Genomic DNA, 24,349 nt, shown 5'->3' with positions numbered 1-24,349 from the left:
GATTTAACAAGAAGTGAGTCACAAAAGTCTTTATCAATTTCTAACCTTTCAGCATGAAAATCTGCTTCGGTCCATACAATAACATCACAATATTCCTTTTCACAGACTAACAGCTAAAATTGGATCTGATAGTAATACTGGTGGTTTTTTTAATGCTAATTTACCATCACGCATTTCAAGACAATCTCGCTTATCTAGATGCTGTGATTCTTTCAGTTCTAAAACGGTGCCATTCTCTGCATTTAGACTCTTCTTTTGTTGCCTCTTCCACATTCCTGGCTTCCTCCTCACTTACAGATATATTTCTAAAAATCTCTTCACAATGTGTCATTAAAGTTCCTATCTCCACGTTCAGACAATACCAAAAGAAATTTTTGTCCAAAGCTTTAAAGTTCCTATCTCCACGTTCAGACAATACCAAAAGAAATTTTTGTCCAAAGCTTTTGGTTTATAATACGCAGCATATTGTGGAACGAGAGAAAGCAAAACTGGCTTTGTTCCTGTTTTATGAAGACCCTTGAAGATATTTAATAGTTCATCGCCACTAGGTGGTGGTATTTTCTGTACATTTTTCTGTTGTTTAGTATGTAGTGGTGTTCCTGGGCTGTTACAATTACTTATAGCTGTATCAAGCTGCTTTTTCTTGGACTTAGCTGACGTAAAGTCTATATCTTTGACAGGCTTCCCCTCAAATTTCTGTACAGCTGATGGTAACAACTAATATGCCTTCTCCTGCATTGTTTGGGAATTTTAACTTTATTGCTGCCTCAATTGCAAACACAGCATTGCACCTACATAACTACAGCTTTCCCATAGACCTGCCATACAGTTGCAGTGTGCAGTCAGAACGTTTCCTACTTTCTGAGCTATCAACCACAAATGCAGGGACGTTTCATTCATTCTCTGGGAATGTCGAACTCGTGCAAACACTAGGCACTTTTCTCCAAAAGTTGCAAGTCCAATTTCTTTCACCCAACCGCAGACCATTTGGGTGTATGATTCCGATGATTAATAGGCTTTCATGTCGTTGAAAATATATGCACTGATAGTGTTAACTAAGTAATTGACTATGTCTGGATATTGAATATCGGGCAAGTCTTTGGGATCTTTTGATCATTCTTTCTTTGGAATCAAGTAGGGGTCTTTATTGTCTATTAACTTTAACTTTTCTAGATAGCGTGCCCTCGTGACCACAGCTAAACTGTCCTGGTATGTTACCTTTGGTGTTTTTTTTGTTAGTTTGGCGCTCATTATTTTAATCCATGTAAAAATCGATATGTATATGACACAGTTAAACTTGTAAACAAAGTACCGCTTCGAATAGCTTGACCTACAAGATGTCGGACGGGGGAATTCCCTTATCACGTGACATTTGTGAAATCTATGTATATTGCGTTTATTTTCATCATTTTGTAAACCTTTAAAACATTCTCATATTTACACATTAAAAAGTGTGTTAAAATTACATTGTTCGGCAATCTATATGTAAAATATAAATATAGATTGCCTAACAATGTAATTTTAACACACTAGTTAGTATGTAAATATAAGAATGTTTAACATATTTACAAAATGATATGTATGTGGGAGAAACAATGGACAAATTTAATATTCGGCTCAATAACCATCGTTCATCGTACAAAACCCCCCAAAAAAACTGTCCTCTCAAAAGACATATTCGTTCAACGAAACATCCATTTGATAATGTTACTTTCCAAATTATAGAAGTCAACTCCGAGTGGGACACCACGGCAAGAACCTGATGGTCTTAACGAAAAAGACGAGAAAAGATTCAGGAAAGATAAAGAATAATTTAATACAAAGCATTGTCCTTTTTATTCCGTAATATTGGCCAATGGACGTTACTAACTTCAACTACCAATCATGTATTTTCAAGGCAGGTAAATCCAAGTGCAACATATACATTGAGCTGCAAAATGTTCTTATTTTCAAGGCAACTTAATCCAAGTGCAACATACAGATTGAGCTTCTCATCATCTAAATCCGATTTCACCTGGATAGATGCACGCTTGATACAGCTAGTTGGTCTAGTGAAATATTGCGTTTATTTTCATCATTTGTAAATATTTTAAACATTCTTATATTTACATACTAAATAGTGTGTTAAAATTACATTGTTAGGCAATCTATAATTTTATTTGTGTAATTGAATTAATCTCTGTACTGATTAATTCACACTCCTATAGATTTGTATGCCATATGCTACTATCTAAAGGCACTTATATATATATATATGTATATACAACTCGTCTAAACATCAACCCAACAATGTTAGATCTGTAAATTTGCTTTAGCAAATTTTTTGTTCTTCTCTCGCCGGGATTCGAACCCATGCTTCTGAGATATCGTGACAGCAAATCCCCTGCACTGTAGCCGTCCCGCTAGACCAAACGACCATCTGGGCTTCACTATATATATATATTTATAAGTACTTCTGAGTCAGTGACAACTCTACAACAGATTTATCCATCGGATCACCAGCAATGATGGTGATACATGGCTGTGTATATTATGTATATACAACTCGTCTAAACATCAACCCAACAATGTTAGATCTGTAAATTTGCTTTCGTAAATTGTTTGTTCTTCCCTCGCCGGGATTCGAACCCATGCTATAGAGATATCGTGACACCAAATTGCCTGCACTGTAGCCGTCCCGCTAGACCACACGACCACCTGGGCTTCATACAAATGAAGCTTTCGGTGGCCGGGTGTTACATTTCCACGTCAGTTTTAATCTAGCGTCGTACTACAGTACATGATATATAAGGCATGGAGATGTAATTCTTACAGATCAGCTTAATTATCTATAGTAAAGGATCCTACAAATTAATGTAAGATACAGTCACAGAAAATAATTATATTTATAAGTACGTCTGAGCCAGTGACAATTCTACAACAGATTTATCCATCGGATCACCAGCAGTGATGGTGATACATGGCTGTGTACATTATGTATATACAACTCGTCTAAACATCAACCCAACAATGTTAGATCTGTAAATTTGCTTTCGCAATTTTTTTGTTCTTCCCTCACCGGGATTCGAAGCCACGTTACTGAGATATCGTGACACCAAATTGCCTGCACTGTAGCCGTCCCGCTAGACTACACGACCACCTGGGCTTCATAATTGCACGGCGTAATTGACTATAATCGGACGTGTGTGTTGTTTTCAATGACTGTCTATCAGAAAAGGAAATAAGAGTTGACAGTTTCGTTTTTTGTTTTGTTTTTTTTTTTGTTTCCACATTTTTTTTGTTTTTATTTTTTTTTTATTTGTTGTATTTGTGTGTGTGTGTGTGTGTGTGTGTGTGTATTTATTCAATTTATCATATGCTACCATCAACTGAATATATACTGTTGGCACGTAATATTGTTTGTTAAATAGATGGTTTTTTTTAGGGAGACGGATTTATAAAAAAATTTCCAAACTTGTTTCCGAATCCCATATTTGAACTTTATGTAACATTGTAATACATATTTTGTAATTTTTCATTAATAAATACTGTTTAAACTAATGTAAAGAAATAAGAAAAACGGCCTTTGGTTTCTGGCAGAAAGTGTCTTGCTTCGCGATAGTACCTCATATTACTATTTGTATATAATTGTGAAAACTGAATTATTAAAAGATGGTATTGTCATCTCGCGATTTAATTCTTTTATCATGACATTTCTTTCTGCGATGTTTTTCATCTTTTCACTTTACCTACTTAACTGATAAGAAATACGTTTTTGCGTGGTGTAATGACATTTTCAATTCCCAAAACTTCCGAACAATGTTATCTTAAATCATTTCGATCCTCTTGTCCACGAGCAAAATATGTTCAGGTAAATACTGTCTGATCCTTTCCGCTTTTCCGATCTCGGAAATGTTATCCCTGTAAGATGGTCCCATTTCTGAGCTTGCTGTTTTCAGTCAACTGGCGGTAAACCTCCGGTTAAACGGTTAGTAGTGAATGCGACTATTTTGGCGTCTGTCTTACCATTGTGACTTTGAAGTCTAACCTCGACTGGCATAGTTTCAAAGGTTTCGACATAGTCATTTAACACATTAACTTTAACTTTCTGAACTTGTCCTTGAAGTCCAAATTCAGCGGCAACATCAGCGTTGTTATACGTTTTCGTGCTTGCGTCATCCAGTAATGCATTAACACTTACGGTACGCTTTCCATTTTTCAATATTACAGGTAATATTCTAAGCGTAAAGAAGTTTGATTTTCTCAACCAATCATTGTGTGATCCTGACTCTCCCCTTCATTGACAACGGCTGAATCTTCCTTCTTTTCATTAGCATAGTTCTGTTTTGTTTTCGATTCGGTTCTTACTGGAACTTTTGGCTCACTGAACAATTGTTTATCCGTATGTAAAAGTATGTTGTGTACTTCTTTGCATCCACCCAGGTTACAAGCTCCACTTCTCGGACACAGTCTGCCTACGTGATCATGTCCTAAACAACGATAACACAAATGTAGTCGTTTTGCGGTATCCCATCTCTTGTGAACGGTTAATTTCTTAAATTCATCGCACCTCCAGACTCCATGATGACCGTAACAACACTTGTACACATCTTTCATTGACTCTCTGTAAGCGCCATAGTTTTCATTTTACGATTCTTCAAAACATATTCTAAATTTACCCTACAATTTCCCTGATAATTCCGCTGTGAATTGCTGCTAGTATTCGTAGTAATTCAGGTATTGTTTCTGGTGCTATAATTTAAAACTCTGCTTCCTGTAAAATCCATTCACGTAGACATTCAACTGACTCTGTTTTTTCGCTTTTGAATATCCAACGATGATACCTCTACAACATAGGTTCTGTCATCTTTCGCTGCAACTTGTTGAAGAAAGAACATTTTTTTTTAACTTCTCGGAACGACCTGCTTCTTTCAAGTTTACAACTGCTATATCCAGTAAATAAGCTAAAAATTCCATGACTTTAGCGAATCCTGCTCTCATAGGTTTAAAGTTTTCTAGTTCTTCATTATCCAAGCTTATTTGTCTTCGTTGTCCTCCATACTTTGTTTCTAAACGCTCCTTTGTGGCATCGTAAGCAACTGATGAATGTCCTAAATTTTCTATAACTTGCAAAGTTTACCTTACACATACTGTCTCTGAGTCAGTTGTAATAATTTTTCCTCATTTGCTTGGTCAATACAGGCTAAGAATGCAGCTTTTCAGCTCTGATAGTCTTTTGATTTCCTGTGAATACCGGTATTGCGACTCTTTTTAACTGTTTTCACATATCCTTTCCTAATTCTGAACTAAATTTCGTTTTGTTCATTTGGTTGTCGTTATTTCCTTCTTTCGGAGTTTGTTCAAATTCCGGTTTAACCTCCCTTTCTTTACTTATAGGTTTACTTTCCACTTAATTTCCAGAATTCACATAAGCTCGTTTCGATATTCTCGATACACTACAACCAACGCTTGGCCCAACCTTGCTCTCGATCAGATAATCATGACACTCATTTTCTGCGTCCGTTAGTTCCTCTTACATTTTTTCCATCTCTTTTGTTGTTTTCTTCATATTCAGAATATCATTCCTATGTTTATATACGTCATAAATAATTCCCCTGTTATCCCTCGCTTTTTTTTCTGCATTTATCAGTTTCTCTCGAAATACTTTTATATCTTCACGATCCGGAAATTTTTGAATGTCTAGTTTTTGTGAATGCCGATTTCGCTTTGGCTTTTTCCTTCTTCATATCTTCTAGTTGTCCGATTTCATCCGGTTTAGCAATTATGGTTTCGTCCATTTTGTCTCCCTCGCTTGCCTTTGCCTCTATTTCCAAATCCCATTTACTCATTTTCTCATTATACGATTACGAATATAGTTCATTGAAGCACGCACTGCTGCTAAAATGTTGCGGAGACGATTTGAAATGTGCAGTGGAATAAAGTGTTCATAATAAGTTTGACGATTTGGGATTTGGGAGTTTGGCGATAATGTTAGGACATTAGCATTACTATATCCATAACATAAAACTAACCAATGTTTGCTAATAATTACGTTTTAATCCAAATATTTTTTTTTAATTATTTGAATATTTACAATATATACAATCATTTCGTATTACAATTTCACATATTAACCTATCGCACAATAAAGACTAACATAAGTTAACTTTTGCTTTGAATAATCCGATCAACACCAGCGTTAACTGTTGACTGGTCTGCTCAACACTGAGTTAACTTGTAACCAGGACCACTCTACATCGATTTTTAAAAAAAATATTTTTTAATATGATCTTTGTTTCGTGGTATCAACATCGAAAATAAAGTAAAAGTAATACTTCCGTTATGTATAAAACAGGATTAAATACAAATATTTGAAAATAAAGTACGCATAAAACGTTACTAGTAACACAAATTTATCTGTGATCTGACAATCTTTCAATTATAAAAACGATCTTTGTTACAATGACAACGGGCACTGAATATATATTCAACCATATTTGCACTTTATTATGTATATCTTTGAAAAGACGTATATTTGATGTTAGTTATATACGTCCTTGTTAGTTATACATCCTTGATCTACATGATCTATGCAGCCACAATCCGCAATGATTAAATTCATTTAAACACATGACTTCAAATTTTTGTTCCAATAAATTTAGGGTGCCAGCATGTCCTCCTTTTATTCAAAATATTGATACGTAACAAAATTTCAGTAGTTTTGATACCTCATGCTGACTTGTAAAACAAAATAATTTGCCCGCATTGAGCAAAACTGACTATATGTGCACTTTAATTTGTAAATCTATATACCCGCATAATAAATCAGCAATATTTTTTATATCAGGATTCAATGTATAATACAATGGAAAGCAATATTGCATTACCATAACAACAAAATTTTGTTCGCATACATTTAGGGTGCCAGCATGTCCTCCTTTTATTCAAAATATTGATACGTAACAAAATTTCAGTAGTTTTGATACCTCATGCTGACTTGTACAACAAAATTATTTGACCGCATCGACCAAAACTGACCATATGTGCACTTTAATTTGTAAATCTATATACCCGCATAGTAAATCAGCCATATTGAATGTCAGGATTCAATGTATATACCATAGACAGCAATATTGTATTACAATACCAACAAATTTTTGTTCGCATACATTTAGGGTGCCAGCATGTCCTCCTTTTATTCAAAATATTGATACGTAACAAAATTTCAGTAGTTTTGATACCTCATGCTGACTTGTACAACAAAACTAAGGGAAACAATAGTCGCATAGCTTCAATTGACTTTTTCGAGTTCGAACTTAATACTAAGGAATATCACTCTTGCATACAAATGACATATCAATAGAAATAATTTACTGTGCATTCGTGTTCCACCTTCAACGAAGATTCTGAACTATCAATATAACTTTGTTGTTAAAGGGGTAGTGCTGACTAATAAATGATAATCCATAGTTAAGAATATTTGTTTGAATTTTTTAAAACTCAGAAAAATCCTTGAACTACTAGACTTTCAGAGATCATATTTAACGTTTTAACACAACAATATAATGTAGTAGTAAACGGTTGGTTGCTTCTCATATAACGCTATACAGATCATATGCTTGCACTAAATACCTAAGTAGCGATTCAATTAAAGCCTGCACATTTTACATTATTTATTATTTTAATATGTTATCAGTTTCCAGTATTATCACAATTTAATGTTAAGATCCGACTACACACCCATATCCCGATATCGTCAGGTAAATACGCTTCAATACAATTGAATGCCATGAATGAAGGTGGTAAGCATCAAATAGCTTTAGGTAACACCCGGCCACCGAAAGCTTTATAATAGTGAAGCCAAGTTGGTCAAGTGGTCTAACGCCCTGGATACAGTACAGGCGATTCGGTGTCACGATATCTTAGTAGCATAAGTTCGAATCCCGGCGAGAGAAGAACAAAACAAAATGCGATAGCAAATTTACAGATCTAACATTGTTGGGTTGATGTTTAGACGAGTTCTATATATAATGTCTAAAAATAGCAACAATCAACATTCAATATATTTAAGCGTGGATCAGTTTGTGAAAATAAACTGATACAGTTACTGAATTAAAATTATATAAATGTCTAAGAATATAACTTAAACACACTAATTAATACATTAAAAAGTTCTATTAGATCTTAAATAGAAATACGCACTATTTCGCTAAACGAATTAGCTTCATCAGGCGTGTGCATCTCTCAAGGTGAAATCGGATGCATGACAAAAACATATTTCTGTAGCTTAATCTATCCCAGATTTGAGGAAAAGTGTAACATATTGATTGATGTTGATAAAAAATGTTTGTAGCTACAACTACATAATGTTGGAATATTAAAAATTTAACACAATTATAGATGTTCGATTAATTGTATGAATTTCTATAAATTAATTTGTATAATTTCAAGATAATTATGGTTTTGATTTGCTTTTAAATCTTTTTTCGTTTCTCTTATTGAGTCCATCAGGTTCAAGAGTTTGTAACTGGTGCATCCAAAATCTATCTCTCTCTCTTTTTTCTTCCTTGTGTATCCCAATTTTGATTTTTCTCAATGACTTGAAATGTGACGTTTTCAAAATCATGTTCTGGTCTTAAAAGGTGTCTTGTAATTGGGTAGTTTCTTTCTAAATCGCCGGGATTCGAACCCATGCTACTGCGATATCGTGACACCAAATCGCCTGCACTGTAGCCGTCCCGCTAGACCACACGACCACCTGGGCTTCATTAAAATGAAGCTTTCGCTGGCCATGTGTTACCTTTCCACGTCAGTTTTAATCTAGCGGCGTACTACAGTACATGATATATAAGGCATGAAGATGTTATTGTTACAGATCAGCTAAATTATCTATAGTAAGGGATCCTACAATATATATATATATCAGTCTAAAGATGTGCACAACGGTACTGATATAAGATGTTATGATACGAAAATGTTGTTATTAAATCGTGTTGACAAATATTTCGGCTCAACAAATGGCCTTCTTTTGTGTCACAAGTTTTAACAATTGTAACTGTAACAATTGTTAAAACTTGTGACACAGAAGAAGGCCATTTGTTGAGCCGAAATATTTGTCAACACGATTTAATAACAACATAGACTGATATAATTTTTTCCTTATCTGCATAGTATCGCCTATTCTAGACGATCCGGTACATAGTAAATTTGCTGGTTGGTCGTTTTTATATACTTATATATTTATATACGAATTGTATATATATATTATGTATATATAAAAGTCAAAAAGGGTACAACATCACCATTAAATAACTATAAAATGGACAAATATTAGATATTTCGGAAAACAGATATCCTTCTTCAATAATAACACGATGTCAAATGAATCATTTAAATATATTCAAACTGAGAAACTTTTTCTAAATCTTGAAATTTATACAATTTAAACGAACACCACAGACGCTGATACAATTTTTAAATTTCCAAACACGGCGCAAAGATTACAAAGTAATGCCAAATGAAAATAGTTATTTTCGATGTGAACTGGCACAACTCTTAATTTCCAAAGGTTGTGACAGTGTAGATGTTATAACTGCATTGATGGCAGTCCTCAAACAAAAAAATCAAATGTCCTAACCGATCCAAGTTGGTATAATATTTCAAATTTGACAACGTTAGGACAATTGCAACAGAAACTACATATTCAAGCCTCCCAAACGAATAGCAGTCTAATAATGATTAGAAAAATAAGTTTTATTTAATGAGGTAAAATGATTGAACGTGGCTACGTACTTATACATCCATCCCGATTGAATGGAGCCCTGTAATTTAAACTGGTATTTTAAAATCAAATTTTCGAACTGTGAAGTTGTACTAAAGCCGGAGTTACTGGAAACAAGTGATGACAGTAAATTCTGTTTTGTGTGAGGACTGCCCTCAATGCAGTTATAACATCTAAACTGTCACAACCTTTGGAAATTTAGAGTTGTGCCAGTTAACATCGAAAATAACTATTTTCATTTGGCATATCTTTGTAATCTTTGCGCCGTGTTTGGAAATTTTAAAATTGTATCAGCGTCTGTGGTGTTCGCTTAAATTGTGTAAATTTCAAGATTGAGAAAAAGTTTCTCAGTTTGAATATATTGAAATGATTCATTTGACATCGTGCTATTATTGAAGAAGGATATCTGTTATCCGAAATATCTAATATTTGTCCATTTTATAGTTATTTAATTGTGATGTGGTACCCTTTTTGACTTGTTATATATTATATTTTGTAGTGTACAGAATCATATTACATGATCCATCGCCCTGTAAGATTGATCGTTGACTATTTATTCAGTCATATATACAACTCGTCTAAACATCAACCCAACAATGTTAGATCTGTAAATTTGCTTTCGCAAATTTTTGGTTCTTCCCTCGCCGGGATTCGAACCCATGCTACTGTGATATCGTGACACCAAATCGCCTGCACTGCAGCCGTCCCGCTAGACCACACGACCACCTGGGCTCTCAAAAAAAGAGCTTTCGCTGGACATATGTTACCTTTCCACGTCAGTTTTAATCTAGCGGCGTACTACAGTACATGATATATAAGGCATGAAGATGTTATTGTTACAGATCAGCTAAATTGTCTATCTATATATATATATATATATATATATATATATATATATATATATATATATATATATATATATACAACTCTACTAAACATCAACCCAACAATGTTAGATCTGTAAATTTGCTTACGCAAAATTTTTTGTTCTTCCCTCGCCGGGATTCGAACCCATGCTACTGTGATATCGTGACATCAAATCGCCTGCACTGCAGCCGTCCCGCTAGACCACACGACTCAGACGTTCTTATATATATATATATATATGAAACGTCTGAATAATAGTCAACGATTTTTCCCACGTGGGCGCTGGATCGTTACAAGTAACGATACATGTACACAATAAAATAAATTATATAAACGCCTAAAAAGTGTACATAACAACCCCAATAACGTACAAATGAACTATAAATGTAATTATTTATAAATATTTCGGATAACAGATATCCTTCATCGGTATATATGATTGTGATGTTGAATGAATCAATTATCAGTCTACTTAGATAAAGCTGTTTCAATCTTGAAATTTATAAAAAAAAGTAAAACCGAACATCAGGTAAGACTCTTGCACAATTCTAAAAATTTGTTAAACACGACATAGGTTTTATGACTAATTACATCAGAGAGTTCAAATATATGCTTTAAATAAAAATAATAATGTGCGATATGAACTAGCACAATTCTAAAGCTTTAACGGTGTCGACAATTATGATGTTACAAGAAAGATTGCGTCAATAAGAATTCCAAATAAACAGCACTAAACGGTCTAAATTTGTAAATATTTCAGATTTGACAACGGTAGTGTAGTAACATTAGAGTCTGCGATGTTTAAAACATAATAATAAATTTTGACTAAAGTAAACTAGTTGAACGTGGCTTAGTACTTATACATCCCTAAAAAAATTAAGCAATTTAAATTGTTATATTCAACAGATTTATTTCAGAGATGAGTAAGGTAAAGAAATAAAAACAGAGACTGTAATAATAAGTAATATAACCCAGCTGTGAAGCACTGCATGGTGTCGAACTACATCTTTTCATTTATCCCATTTGGTGCCTAAGTTGTTAATTTTCTTATCCAAAATCTTTCCCGATTAAATCTATCCTCCCTAGACTAAGCAGAGTTGTGGTCAATGATTGTAATGGTCAGTCGATTGAGATCTGCCTTAGTGTGGCCAGGGGATCTGAAATGTCGACTAAGAGGGAGGTCTGGCTTGCATTGGTAGTCGCTACGATGACCGTTCATTCGTTTGTGAAACGGCTGTTCTGACTCGCCAACATACTATTTACCACATTTACACTGTAGGAGATACACAACATTTGTAGTCTTGCAATTAACATTTCAAAATATGGTGTATTCTGTACCAGTGGAGTGACTGTTAAAAGTCTGGGTAATCAGTATTTGTTTGCAAGTCAGTTTCAGTTTCAGTGGGCTCTTGTAAGGGTTGTGGAAACAAACGATGTCTGACTTGCAAACAAATACTGAAAAAAGATAAAAGATAATTATTTTTCTATCCATCTTATATGGGAACGGATTTATATGGACTGAGTGTTTGTCTTATTCATTTGTTTAAATGCTTAAACAACAACATCTTTGAATTGATTGAATTGAATTTAATTGGTCGCTGATTTGAATTTTTTCTCTAGGAAGACATTACCAACCCTTTCGACTTTAACGTTAACCTTAAATGCACAGTAGTATCGCAAAAAAATGACATACTTTATGTTTTAGGATGCTGGAAAGGTTCATGGGGACTAAACTGTACAGAGTCATGTCCAGCGAATTGTATTAACCAAAACTGTTACCCTGAAACTGGTTTTTGTGTTTGGGGATGTGATTCACATAACTGTCTACATAGTAAATGTGATGTACAATCAGGTGTTTGTACTGATGGATGTGTAATTGGAAGAGCCGGACAGTATTGTAATAAGCGTAGGTAGTTTCCAAAATATGTTCAGAAATATGTCAAATTGTAGATTGCTTTTAATATACGAAATAGATTGCGTACCTATTTCAAAGTTTTAAATGACGATTTTGAATTATTAATAAAGGTTTATTGATACTTCTTTTATTTGTATGTATTCTTATTTACAATTATTGCGAAAAATTGTATTCGATTACAGTTCTAATTGTCGATTGTCAACATAGTTTTTATGATAGTTACTAGGTCAAAATTTAGTTTAAGACATTCGAACACGCTGAGCGTTCTATTTAGAGTAAATCGTATTTATTTTCATCTTAGCAGTCTATAACACATTCTATGATTTACAGGTAATCTGGCTTTTACTGGGAAAGCTACACAAAGTCCTCCAAACATCAATTTTCCGGCAAGGTGGTCAATCGATGCAAATAGGACTTCTAGCAAATGTTCTAAGACAACTGGAGTGAATGCGTACCTTGAAGTCGATACAACATCATTAAGTGTCGTCATTGCAATTCATTTAACCTTCAGAGGTAATATATAGCTACACTATAATTGAGATGTTTATTGGACTACATATATATATTTCTAAATTTGCGATTTGGTGCCATGATAAATCGATAGTATAAGTAGAATCCTGGAAAGGGAAGAACACACATTAGATTCAGCACATTTACAAATCTAACATTGCTGGGCTGTTTTTTAGTCGAATTGTATATACAGAATGTTTTTCCAGCCTTGCATAAACATCCGTCGTAGAGTTGTCACTGGTTCAGACTATTTCGTAAAATATAAATTATTCTCTTCTTTTTCAGCACATTTACAAATCTAACATTGCTGGGCTGTTGTTTAGTCGAATTGTATATACAGAATGTTTTTTCAGCCTTGCATAAACATGGCACCAAATCGCAAATTTAGAAATTTATTCTTTTACATACTTGTGCACTTTATTGTGAAAGCTTGTGTCATTATGAATCTTACATTTTATTTTGAAGTTAACGTTATTTCGGCATGACGCTAGATTTCTGTTAATAAATCAATTTAACGTATCATAATGAAACATACATGTAGTGCAATAATTAATGATAAACCAAACACAAGTCCTATTTCTTTTTACATGTATATTGTACCTGATACCCCCTTTTAAGTAGTATTACTAAAAGCTGTAAACGACGAAATGTGCAGGTGGAATGCATAACAGTCTGTTTTTTAATTCCCGTAATTGGCCCTGTAATTTTAGATCCCTTTGTTATGTATCCCCCCAATGAGGAACAATGCTTATGGACTTCCTTACGCCTTCGAAAGAACCTTCAGTATTTGAGATTTGGTGCTATTTGTGGGGTAGAGAAAACGTGTATTGTTATAACTGCAGCTAACCGTCTATGATTAAACGTGGTATATTTACCACTTCCGGGCTTTGACACAGCTCCTCATATTTTAAATCAGAACATTTTAAAGTGTAGGCAATAGGATGAAAAATAAAAAATTCCTATGTTTGTAATTAACATGTTAAATACTCCTGCAACTAACTTATTATTATTTGCCTAAATTATCACATGAAACACGCTGCAACACCTTCAAACGTCTTAGTGTACCTCACGCTAACCAAAATTATATCCGCAGTTGATCTTATTTTTTTATTTCTTAATTGTTATTCCTAATATCAATGATCTGAAATAATTTTTTTCGAAATAAGCATAAGAAATCATTAATTCCCATTTACATCTTCTAATTCATATTCAACAAATATGCATGTTATGTTAAGCCCGAGTCCCACTAAACCACGATCGCACCACGCTCACCGCGATCTAAAATAAATTTAGACCGTGGTAAGGTCGCGATATGAGTGGCATGAAAATGTAAATTTTCGTTGCTTTCACGATGCTAATACGTCCCCAATACGCTTCTACAACGATCCCGCTACGATTATACCACGATATCACCGCGATTATTCTGCGACCTCACTACGCTTATCAAGATATTGCTACGCTCTTCGCCATCTAACTACGACCAAACCACGAGTAATCCGATTGCAATACGATCTTACTGCAATTACATCACGATCTTACCACGATTATACTACGTTCATACCGCGATCTTGCGACGTTCTTAGCAATAACATCAATATCGTGTTCCATATCAATTCAGTTCCATTCCTTCTATTTCTGATTAATACGTAAATTTCTCGGAAACAGTACAGTCATGCCACCAAAACCTACTACAACACGAGGGTGTGGTGGTAGGGGTTGATGTAGAGGCAGAGGGAGCAAAGTACCGAACCCTGAGCAAGCAGAGATGTCGGACCGACCAATCCAACCTAAATTAAAACGGTTACCTATTGCTGGTCCATAAAGTTCAAATGACGATATTTCAGTGAACGATAGCAGAGATGACACAGATGTGTCAATAGATATAGGAAGATGTGGTATGAGTGCCAATGAGACAACTCTCCATCCAAGTAACAATTTATAAAAGTAAACCATTAAAGGCCAAGGTCCTGCTTTCAACACGGAGTATTGGCTCACACCGAACATACACTATAAAGAGCCCAAAAATTTACTACTGTAAAACCATTTAAACGGGGAAAACAACGGTCTAATCTATATAAAAATGAGAAGCATGGTTGAGCCGTTAGAGCAAATGGATAATTACATTCAGACAAACAAAATCTAGGGAGTTTCCTTTAATATATATATTATGTGAAAATGACGATGTGAATGATGGTCGTAGTGTGAACGTAGCCAGGTCGTAAGGAGAGCGTGATGAGGACGGCAAGGGCGTGCTAGAATCGTACTATGGTCGTGAACAGCGTGGCATAGTCGTAGTGGAAGCGTAGTTGGGTCGCTGTGTGAACGTGATGGTCGTAGTGAGGTCGTGATCACGTCGCTGTTAGATCGTAGCGCAGTCTCCTCGAATAGAATCACGCTTTCGCGACGGTTTCGGTACGCTTTCGCTACGGTTTTGCTACGCTCTCGATACGAGTGTACAGCGATCTTACAACGATCTGAGATCTCTCTCACTACGCTCTCACTATACTTCTACTACGAACTGATTTCGCCACGACCGCACCACGATTGTTTTGAACATATACAAAGTTGGCCACGCTCTTCACGATCTTGAAGACCTCACCACGACCGTGATACGACCTTACTGCGATCTACACGATCGTACTTCGATCATCAAAATTTGCATTTTTTTCTTAGATCGTTGTGCGATCGTGGCCTAGTGGGACTGTGGTATAAAATTGAATTATTTGTATCTAAGCTATACTCTAGTTATAACAAAATGTTGTTTCAATATTCGTTAACTTGAAACTTTAGGATAAGATGATACAATAACGTTAGTTCTATGCAATACTTTTGGGGGGTTTGTACTTATGACAGGTAAGCTGACATTATGGCAGTTTTAAGACGAATGATGGAAAATAAACTCATTATAGACATGATAGATACCAGGACTAAATTTAATATATACGCCAGGCGCGCGTTTCGTCTACAAAAGACTCATCAGTGACGCTCGAATCCAAAAAGTTAAAAAGGCGAAATAAAGTACGAAGTTGAAGAGCATTGAGGACCAAAATTCCTAAAAGTTTTGCCAAATACAGTAAATTTATAAATATAACCATACCAATGACAATTCATGTCAGCACAAAAAATATATTTCAATTTAACATGGGTTTTCAAAGGGAAGTGATTAAATTACAATAACTCACCAAAGTTATTAAGCTTTTGTCCAAATACATGTAAGATTTGTTTTGTTCGGGTGTTTTCGAGCCAAGAATCACAGTGGTAGTTAAGATGGTACAACAAGTGCACGCGTTTACTTTTACCACCCGTCTACATGTAATCCTTGGTTTGCACACAGTTGTAGACATATATACTTTATCTATGAGTTATATAGCGTGCGTTAATTCTAAAATTTCAGTAGACATAAAAGTAAACGGGCGTTTTCTTTCTCGTTTACCTTCGCGTTAACGCGAACATGGCGCGTCTTCTAACTTTGTAAAGAGGAAACGGATGTGTACTTTCACGTTTACTTCCGCTTTAACTTGAAAAAAAATGCGTCTTCTATTTTCGTAAAAAGTACACACGTTTACTGTTTGTAGTACATAAACTATAATTACTTACTATATATACATCATTTGAACAACTCTTGTGGATATTTTTCTCATTGGCAATTCAACCAAATTTCTTTACGTTTATATGACCTTTGGATTATATTATATCAAGAGTAATTGTCCTCAACAGTGATTGTGTAAAATATAGTTTCCTTTTTACAGTTTTGAACGTCTCCATTTTCTTCAAACTTTCTTATTACAAACACCAACATATAAATTTCAATCTTCTAACTTTATTTCCAAGTATTTTTATTCACAATTTTATTTCTTCAGTTTTCCAAGTACAACATGTACATGAATGTCAAAACAAATGTCTTCTTCGTGAATCAAAATATTGGGTTTTTCTTGTAATATTTCCAATGTTTGTGAAGTTTTTCCATGTTTGTGAGGTAGTCTTCTATGTCCTATATTGGTTATTCTTCACCATGTTCACTGTGAATGGTAACTGAAATAAAATATGTATAAATAATATAAATTTGACTTCAGTAAATTAAGTAATTCGATAATAATTAAAAGTGTAATTCACTTAAGAGGTCCCAAACAGCTTATAATGTATACGCATACATATAAAAAAGATGTGGTATGATTGCCAATGAGACAACTGTCTATATCTACAAGAGACCAAAATGACACGGACATTAAAAGCTATAGGTCAGCGTACGGCCTTCAACAATGAGCAAAGCCCATACCGCATAGTCAGATATAAAAGGCTCCGAAATGACAATGCAAAACAATTCAAACGAGAAAACTAACAGCCTTATTTATATAAAAAATTGAACGAAAAACAAATATGTTACATGTAAACAAACGATTACTACAGGCTTCTGACTTGGGACAGGCACATACATAAATAATGTGTCAGGGTTAAACATGTTAGCGGGATCCCAACCCTCCCCCTATTCTGGGACAGTGGTATAACAGTACAACATGAGAACGAACTATACAAATTGGATAAAAAGGCTTAACTCATCAGATGGACAAAAATACAAGTGGACGTGTTAGTTTTAGAATGTTAAAAAAACTGCCATTATGTCTATATTTATTGTATATAGGAGAGGCAAACTCTTAGTTAGAGAATGGAAACTAAAAGAAATCACCATTTTTTTCCATTTGTAAAGGGGCATAACTCTATACAATAAAAATGATGTCACCAAAATCCAAAAGTGATCTTTTTTTTTATGTAATACATTTGTACTAATAAGCATTGTGTTTAAGATTCATAACATTTGGTTGAGGCAAACCTTTAGTAAGAGAGCTCAGCAGATTGAAAAATGATAAATTTAGGAATTTTTAAGTGGCATTTCTCTAGAACGGTAAAAGGATGCCACTTAAATTCAAAGTTGATCTTCATTTTGTGGTATTAGGCATTGTATACAAGTTTTACAACATTTGATTGAGGCAAACTATAGAACTAGAGAACGGAAACCAATTTTGCAATGTAAGTATGTAAGTATGTACAGACAGACAAAAATTAAATACCCCTCTGCTCAGCAAGGGAATAAAAAGGAGATACACAATGGGATTATGTGGAAAGTTTCATAAATTATGAATTACGGGTTTAAGCAGAAAAAACAAATACATAATATGTGTGTTCTAGTGGTCAGATAAAACAAAGTTGGTCAGATAAAACAAAGTACATGTCATCCAATTTCATAAAATTCCATGTATGTTTGACAAAGTTATTGATGTCCAAAAAACTTTAAACAGACTAAACCTAAATGTTGACCATACCACAGACAGAATTTAAAATCGCTATGTCTCGCTTTTGCCAAAAAAAAAAAAAAAAATCTCAGCAAAAAGCAATACATATATTCATTAACGCTGTTATGGTTTAACATCCTTCTGATAAGTTCAATGTTTTGGCATTATAAGTCATACTTTCCTAAACTGCTTAAAGTGACAAATGTTATTACACTAAATTCCTTGAAGGATAGATATTTCAGTTTGAGAAAACAAAATTTTTGCACATTTTTTTTAAGTACCTATTGACAATAATTGATGAGTCTAGTCATTTCTGGTTAATTTTGAGAGTAGGTTCTTATATATATGTTGGGTGCTGTCTTCTATAACTGTATGTACATGTAGTTTTAATTTTTTCATTGGTTAACATTTTTTATCCTTATAGGTTACTTTATGTAATGGATTTTGATCATTGTTTAAGGCTGTACAGTGACAAGTGAATGTTTATATCTTAAAGATCTTTGTCCTATGGTCTTTTAATTGATAGTTGGTCACATTGAAGATCATACCTCATCTCTTCATATTTATATGCTGGTTCATTGAAAAAGCTCCAACGTTACATGTACATAATTTAATTGTTATATGTTTGCAAACACATTCTGATAATGCAAACAAAATAAAATATTGATTTTTATTGCTTATTCTAATGTCCAGTGGCAAATATTGTATGGAGCAATATGAGGGGAGCAGGGGAAGAATGCCTTGAAGCATACTTAAAATCGGATTGACGTAAAAAGATACCTGTATCTGGCATAATACAAGGTCATGTTTTTCTCAGAGTGTTTATGTCGTCTTTTATCTAAATCCATTCGATGTTGGATGTGAACCGATTGATAGTTAAGTCTTAGTTGTATAATTTTTTATAAGGTGTTAGTGGTTTTGAACTAGCTTTCAGTGACTGCGAGTACTCTCTGATTAGTTATCAGTATGTTTTTTTTGTTAAGCTATACAAGTACACGCCATTTTTCATACACAATAACACCAATTGCTATAGCGCCTTATACCTACTACCATTTTTCACCATATGCCATACACAATTACACCATACTATGGATCGCCAACACTGTCTTATTATGCCCATTTTTCATTATATGTTGTGCATTTACCTTTATATGATGTGCATTTACCTTTATATGATGTGCATTTACCTTTATATGATGTGCACTTGTCATCATATGATGTGCAAATATCCTTATATGATGTGCAAACATCATTATATGATGTGCAAACATCATTATATGATGTGCAAACATACTTATATGATGCGCATATATACTTATATGATGTGCAAATATACTTATATGATGTGCAAATGTACTTATATGATGTGCAAACATTCTTATGTGATGTGAAAATATGCTTATATTATGTTGTAAGATCCTTATATGATGTGCAAATATAGTTATATTATGTTGAAAGTTCCTTATATGATGTGCAAATATACTTATATGCTGTGCAAATATACTTATGTGCTGTGCAAATATACTTATATGATGTGTACATATCATTATATGATGTGCAGTTTCCCTTATATTACGTGCAAACATCTTTATATGATGTGGTTGTGTCATTATATTATGTGCTTGTAATCTTATATTATGTGGTTAGGTTTACTTCATTATATGATGTCGAAACGTCATTATATGATGTGCTTTCATCGTCGTTATGGTCAATGAACATGATTACGATTAGAATGATTACTGTCTACGTCATAACTGATTCCGATCTGCGTCTGCGGAGTAACCGTTACTACTAATTAGGATCAAATCTGTTGCTACCGTTTGGAAAATGGTTGAGACTTGAGATAAACCTTAGCATGTTAGTACCTCGTTTTAAGATGCAAAAAAATCACATCTGATATTGTTGGAAAATTGTAAAAAATATATATGAATTGCAAAGTTTTGTTTAAATCGCAAATCTTTAATAATAAACATACGGAGTCTTCAATACGGTTAAGGTTATTGAATTGAATAAATAATTCTTTTATGTCATGCTATATGATCGTTTTAACGAGGGAAGGCATTATATTTGTCAATTTCGGTATACCTAACGTTAGCAATTTTTCTATAAGAAGATAATACACGAAGTTTAGTATTTTCATTTATGTAAATATTGCCTTTCTGATCATGGTTAGCTGTTCGAGTTTCTCTTTATATATTCTCAAGATAGACACAAACAATTGGGAATAAATCGGACTCTGATAGAGTAATGGCTCATATAAGGAACCGGTCATTTGTAACAAAAAAAAGAGGGGATAGGAAAAGTGGCATTCAGTTTTATATAGTTATAAATTTGCCGCGGTATAATGTTATGGCGAATTCTTCGTCAACCGTAGGCATCAATCTTTACGCCTCGTTTCGCTCATCTGAATTGTTAAAACCTGAAAATTAAGTTTCAACAATTTCTTCTAGCAGAGAATTTTTCATCTGATGCTATTATTGAATGAAGGTGTGGTAAATATTAATGAAACCACAAACGGCAAATCCAAACTAATATGAAAAAGAAGATGTGATATGATTGCCAATGAGACAACTATCCACAAAAGACCAAAATGACACAAACATTAACAACTATAGGTCATCGTACGGCCTTCAACAATGAGCAAAGCCCATACCGCATAGTCAGCTATAAAAGGCCCCGATAAAAAAATGTAAAACAATTCAAACGAGAAAGCTAACGGCCTTATTTATGTAAAAAAAAATGAACGAAAAACAAATATGTAACACAAAAACAAACGACAACCACTGAATTACAGGCTCCTGACTTGGGACAGGCACATACATAAATAATGTGGCGGGGTAAAACATGTTAGCGGGATCCACCCCCCCCACCCCCCTAACCTGGAAAGTGGTATAACAGTGCAACATAAGAATAAACTAGTTCCCTGAAGTCGCAAACGATTTTCATACTTCAGTACTTTGATTATATATGTTCTTGTCTATACCTTACAAGAAAAGATTTCTCTATTATTAGTTATCAAGATAATAGCCAATAAAACAACAAAACTCTGAAAAACCAAAACTACCCAAAAAGTACCTTTACTATAGAGTATATTCAGACACATTGCACTATTTGTTTTTTTTAAATCTATTATGTTTCCAGGATAAACGCAAAATATTAAAAGCCGCTGCCGTAAATCTTCACTTTGAAAATTCAAAACACCACTCTCTATATGTAAGAGAACAACAGGTCTCAGTAAAAAATAAATAAATGCAGACTGAGTGTTTTAAGTTCATTAAGACACCAGATTAAAAACGCTCAATTCTCTGGTTTTGTTGGATTGATACACACCTTCAAAAATTTGAAGGCTGAAATGTCATTGGCTGATGTAATATATACAAGGACAGAAAATAAAATGACGTGTTGTCAGATCCTTGTATCCAAAGCTGAAACAGATGATCTGTACATTATATATTAATAAATAAATGTGTTAGACACCGACTCTAGTTTGAGGGAAGGAGCACGTGTATTTCCTTTCTCGAAATTAAAAAAACAACAAAAAACATGGTTTATTTTTTTTTTTAAGTTTCATCATTGTTTTATTTTTTCCTCATTTTGAATAGAAACAAACTATTTCGCTTCCCTTCTGAAATAGATAAAATCTCTTTCAAGAAATTTAGAATCAAACGTTTAAAAAACAACTTGCCCCCCACCCTCACATAAAAATATCAATGGTCGGTAAGTTAGCCCTGTTTAATTGAGTCTAGAGGTGAATACTAGTATATGAGCGGCTTCCCACGAAACCTTTTATATTGCGGGTTACTGCATGTCTAGTGGTGGTACTTTCGTCGTAGTATGTTCGCCTTGAGTGAGAGAGGTCGTGGGTTCGAACCCCGGCCGGGTCAAAACCAAAGACTTTTAGAAAAATGTGTCCGGGTAAGGTGAAATACATGTCTTCCTTCGGAATGCTTCCTTTTGAACTAGCATGTTAAAAAGTCCGGCTCAGGGTGTCGGTCTAGTACAAAACAGGGTTAATATTCATACCACATTAAAATTGAGAATGGAAATGGGGAATGTGTCAAAGAGACAACAACCCGACCAAATAAAAAAACAACAGCAGAAGGTCACCAACAGGTCTTCAATGTAGCGAGAAATTTCCGCACCCGGAGGCGTCCTTCAGCTGGCCCCTAAACAAATATATACTAGTTCAGTGATAATGAACGCCATACTAATTTCCAAATTGTACACAAGAAACTAAAATTAAAATAATACAAGACTAACAAAGGCCAGAGGCTCCTGACTTGGGACAGGCGCAAAAATGCGGCGGGGTTAAACATGTTCTTGTACGAATATGCATATATCAATTTGCTGCTGGACCTCAAGAATACACCCATAATCATCTATAGTTGAAACTGTGAAATATATGCACAAAAAACATGATAAAAAGCTGCACGTTAATGTAATACACCGAGTTCAGGTTCATTCCATACCTCCTTTCATCCATTTCGGGTGAAAGTGATGGGCGCTGGGTGGTCGAGTGGTTACATTGTCATTTCGTGGCCTTTTATAGCTGAATATGCGGTATGGGCTTTGATCATTGTTGTAGGCCGTACGGTGACCTTTACTTGTTAATTTCTGTGTCATTTTGACCTCTTGTGGAGAGTTGTCTCTTTAGCAGTCATACCACTTCTTCTTTTTTATAAGTAGTCGAACTGCTGTATCACTAGCATGTCAACCCTTAGGTGTGCGATTTCAAATCCCGCACGTGGCAGGTAAGCTCGATTCCAATCTTAATTGACTAGAATTGTATGTTTTCCAAACGAAGGTCAGGGGGTCTCTCCGGGCACTTCTGCTTTCTCCACCAATATAAACTCACCGCCACGAAATAGCATGAAAGTGTTGAAAGTTGCGCGAAATAACAGTCAATCAATCATCCATACCGGTATACTTATGGCCTCTAAATCTATATAATAGCAATGTCAATGTATGACATCAGTATACAGAGATAAAAATAATAACTATTTACAGTATATACAAAACAAGAGAGAGAGAGGTTTCAAAATTACTAAGCCAGCTGGAGGACAAACGCACGTGTTTATATATTTTTTATAAACGAACAAGCTGAAGTTGACATTTTACAGAAATCTTATACATCCTTCCTGTTTTCAAGTTTTCGTACATGGCTTAAAGCCTTATCGGATAAATGTTTTTTGTCATATTGAAATTTCCCGTTTTAGTAACAACAATACCCAAATAGTTATATTGTTTTATCATCTCAATGTTAGTATCATTGTAAGAAAATCGGAGATTTTTTGGCATCCGTCCAAAAAAAAAACTCACTAAGACTTTAATTTTGACAACTTTCCTTTCAAGTTCCAAGCCTTACAATAATCATGGAAAGCATTGAGTTGAGTCTGCAGGTCCTGTGCTGTTTCAGCCAACAACACCGTGTCATCTGCAAACAATATAACAAAACACTTAAGATATATTTATAATTCTCTTTCCAGATCTTCTGGTATAGTTCTGTTAAGTCATGTAATATTTCTAGTCACTAAGAAATTATTTTAGTCAATCAAAAGTAAATAAAATAGGAAAGGTGATAAGTTTTCTCCTTGTCGAACACCATTGTCACAAGCAAGCAAAGTATTCCGAATTATAATTACTATCGTGTATCATCGGTACAGCGGATATAGCTTTGTAGGTACTTCGAAGCATGAAAAACTATATACCGTACATTCATTTAACTATGCACCGTACAGAACGATTCATGTGGTCAGCTATACACAACGCTTCTTGTCGGAATAAAATATCGAAAAATAACATATGTACAAAATATTTCAATTCCAATTATTGAAACAGCTATACTTATTACGCACAAACAGTGGCCTTCTATCAAAAAAAGAGTTGCAATAAATATAGAATCATATCGGATGAGACGAGCGCCAACTTCTTTGACAAGTATTTGCACATGTTTTTAGTAAGGATTCTTGTTTTGGGCAAATAGTGAGACTAATCACCAACCTACGACCA

At 34.3% G+C, this 24,349-nt stretch overlaps 1 protein-coding gene and 1 long non-coding RNA gene across 2 annotated transcripts in view; one reads left to right on the top strand and one right to left on the bottom strand.

Moving 5' to 3' along the window:
* Nucleotides 1–24,349, bottom strand: part of LOC139528698 (uncharacterized) — a 493,302-nt gene that overhangs the window by 340,432 nt on the left and 128,521 nt on the right. The window lies entirely within an intron of this gene.
* The window catches only part of LOC139528679 (receptor-type tyrosine-protein phosphatase mu-like), a 154,172-nt gene that overhangs the window by 35,521 nt on the left and 94,302 nt on the right, over nucleotides 1–24,349 (top strand). The window contains exons 5-6 of the mRNA XM_071324801.1: nucleotides 12,333–12,533; nucleotides 12,873–13,055. Of these exons, the coding sequence (XP_071180902.1) occupies nucleotides 12,333–12,533; nucleotides 12,873–13,055 (384 nt within the window). The remainder of the gene's footprint in view (nucleotides 1–12,332; nucleotides 12,534–12,872; nucleotides 13,056–24,349) is intronic.

This window comes from Mytilus edulis, chromosome 1 (genome assembly GCF_963676685.1).
Source record: "Mytilus edulis chromosome 1, xbMytEdul2.2, whole genome shotgun sequence".
Lineage (NCBI taxonomy): Eukaryota > Metazoa > Mollusca > Bivalvia > Mytilida > Mytilidae > Mytilus > Mytilus edulis.
The sequence above is the reverse complement of the archived record's forward strand: the minus strand, read 5'-3'. Positions and strand labels throughout refer to the sequence as shown.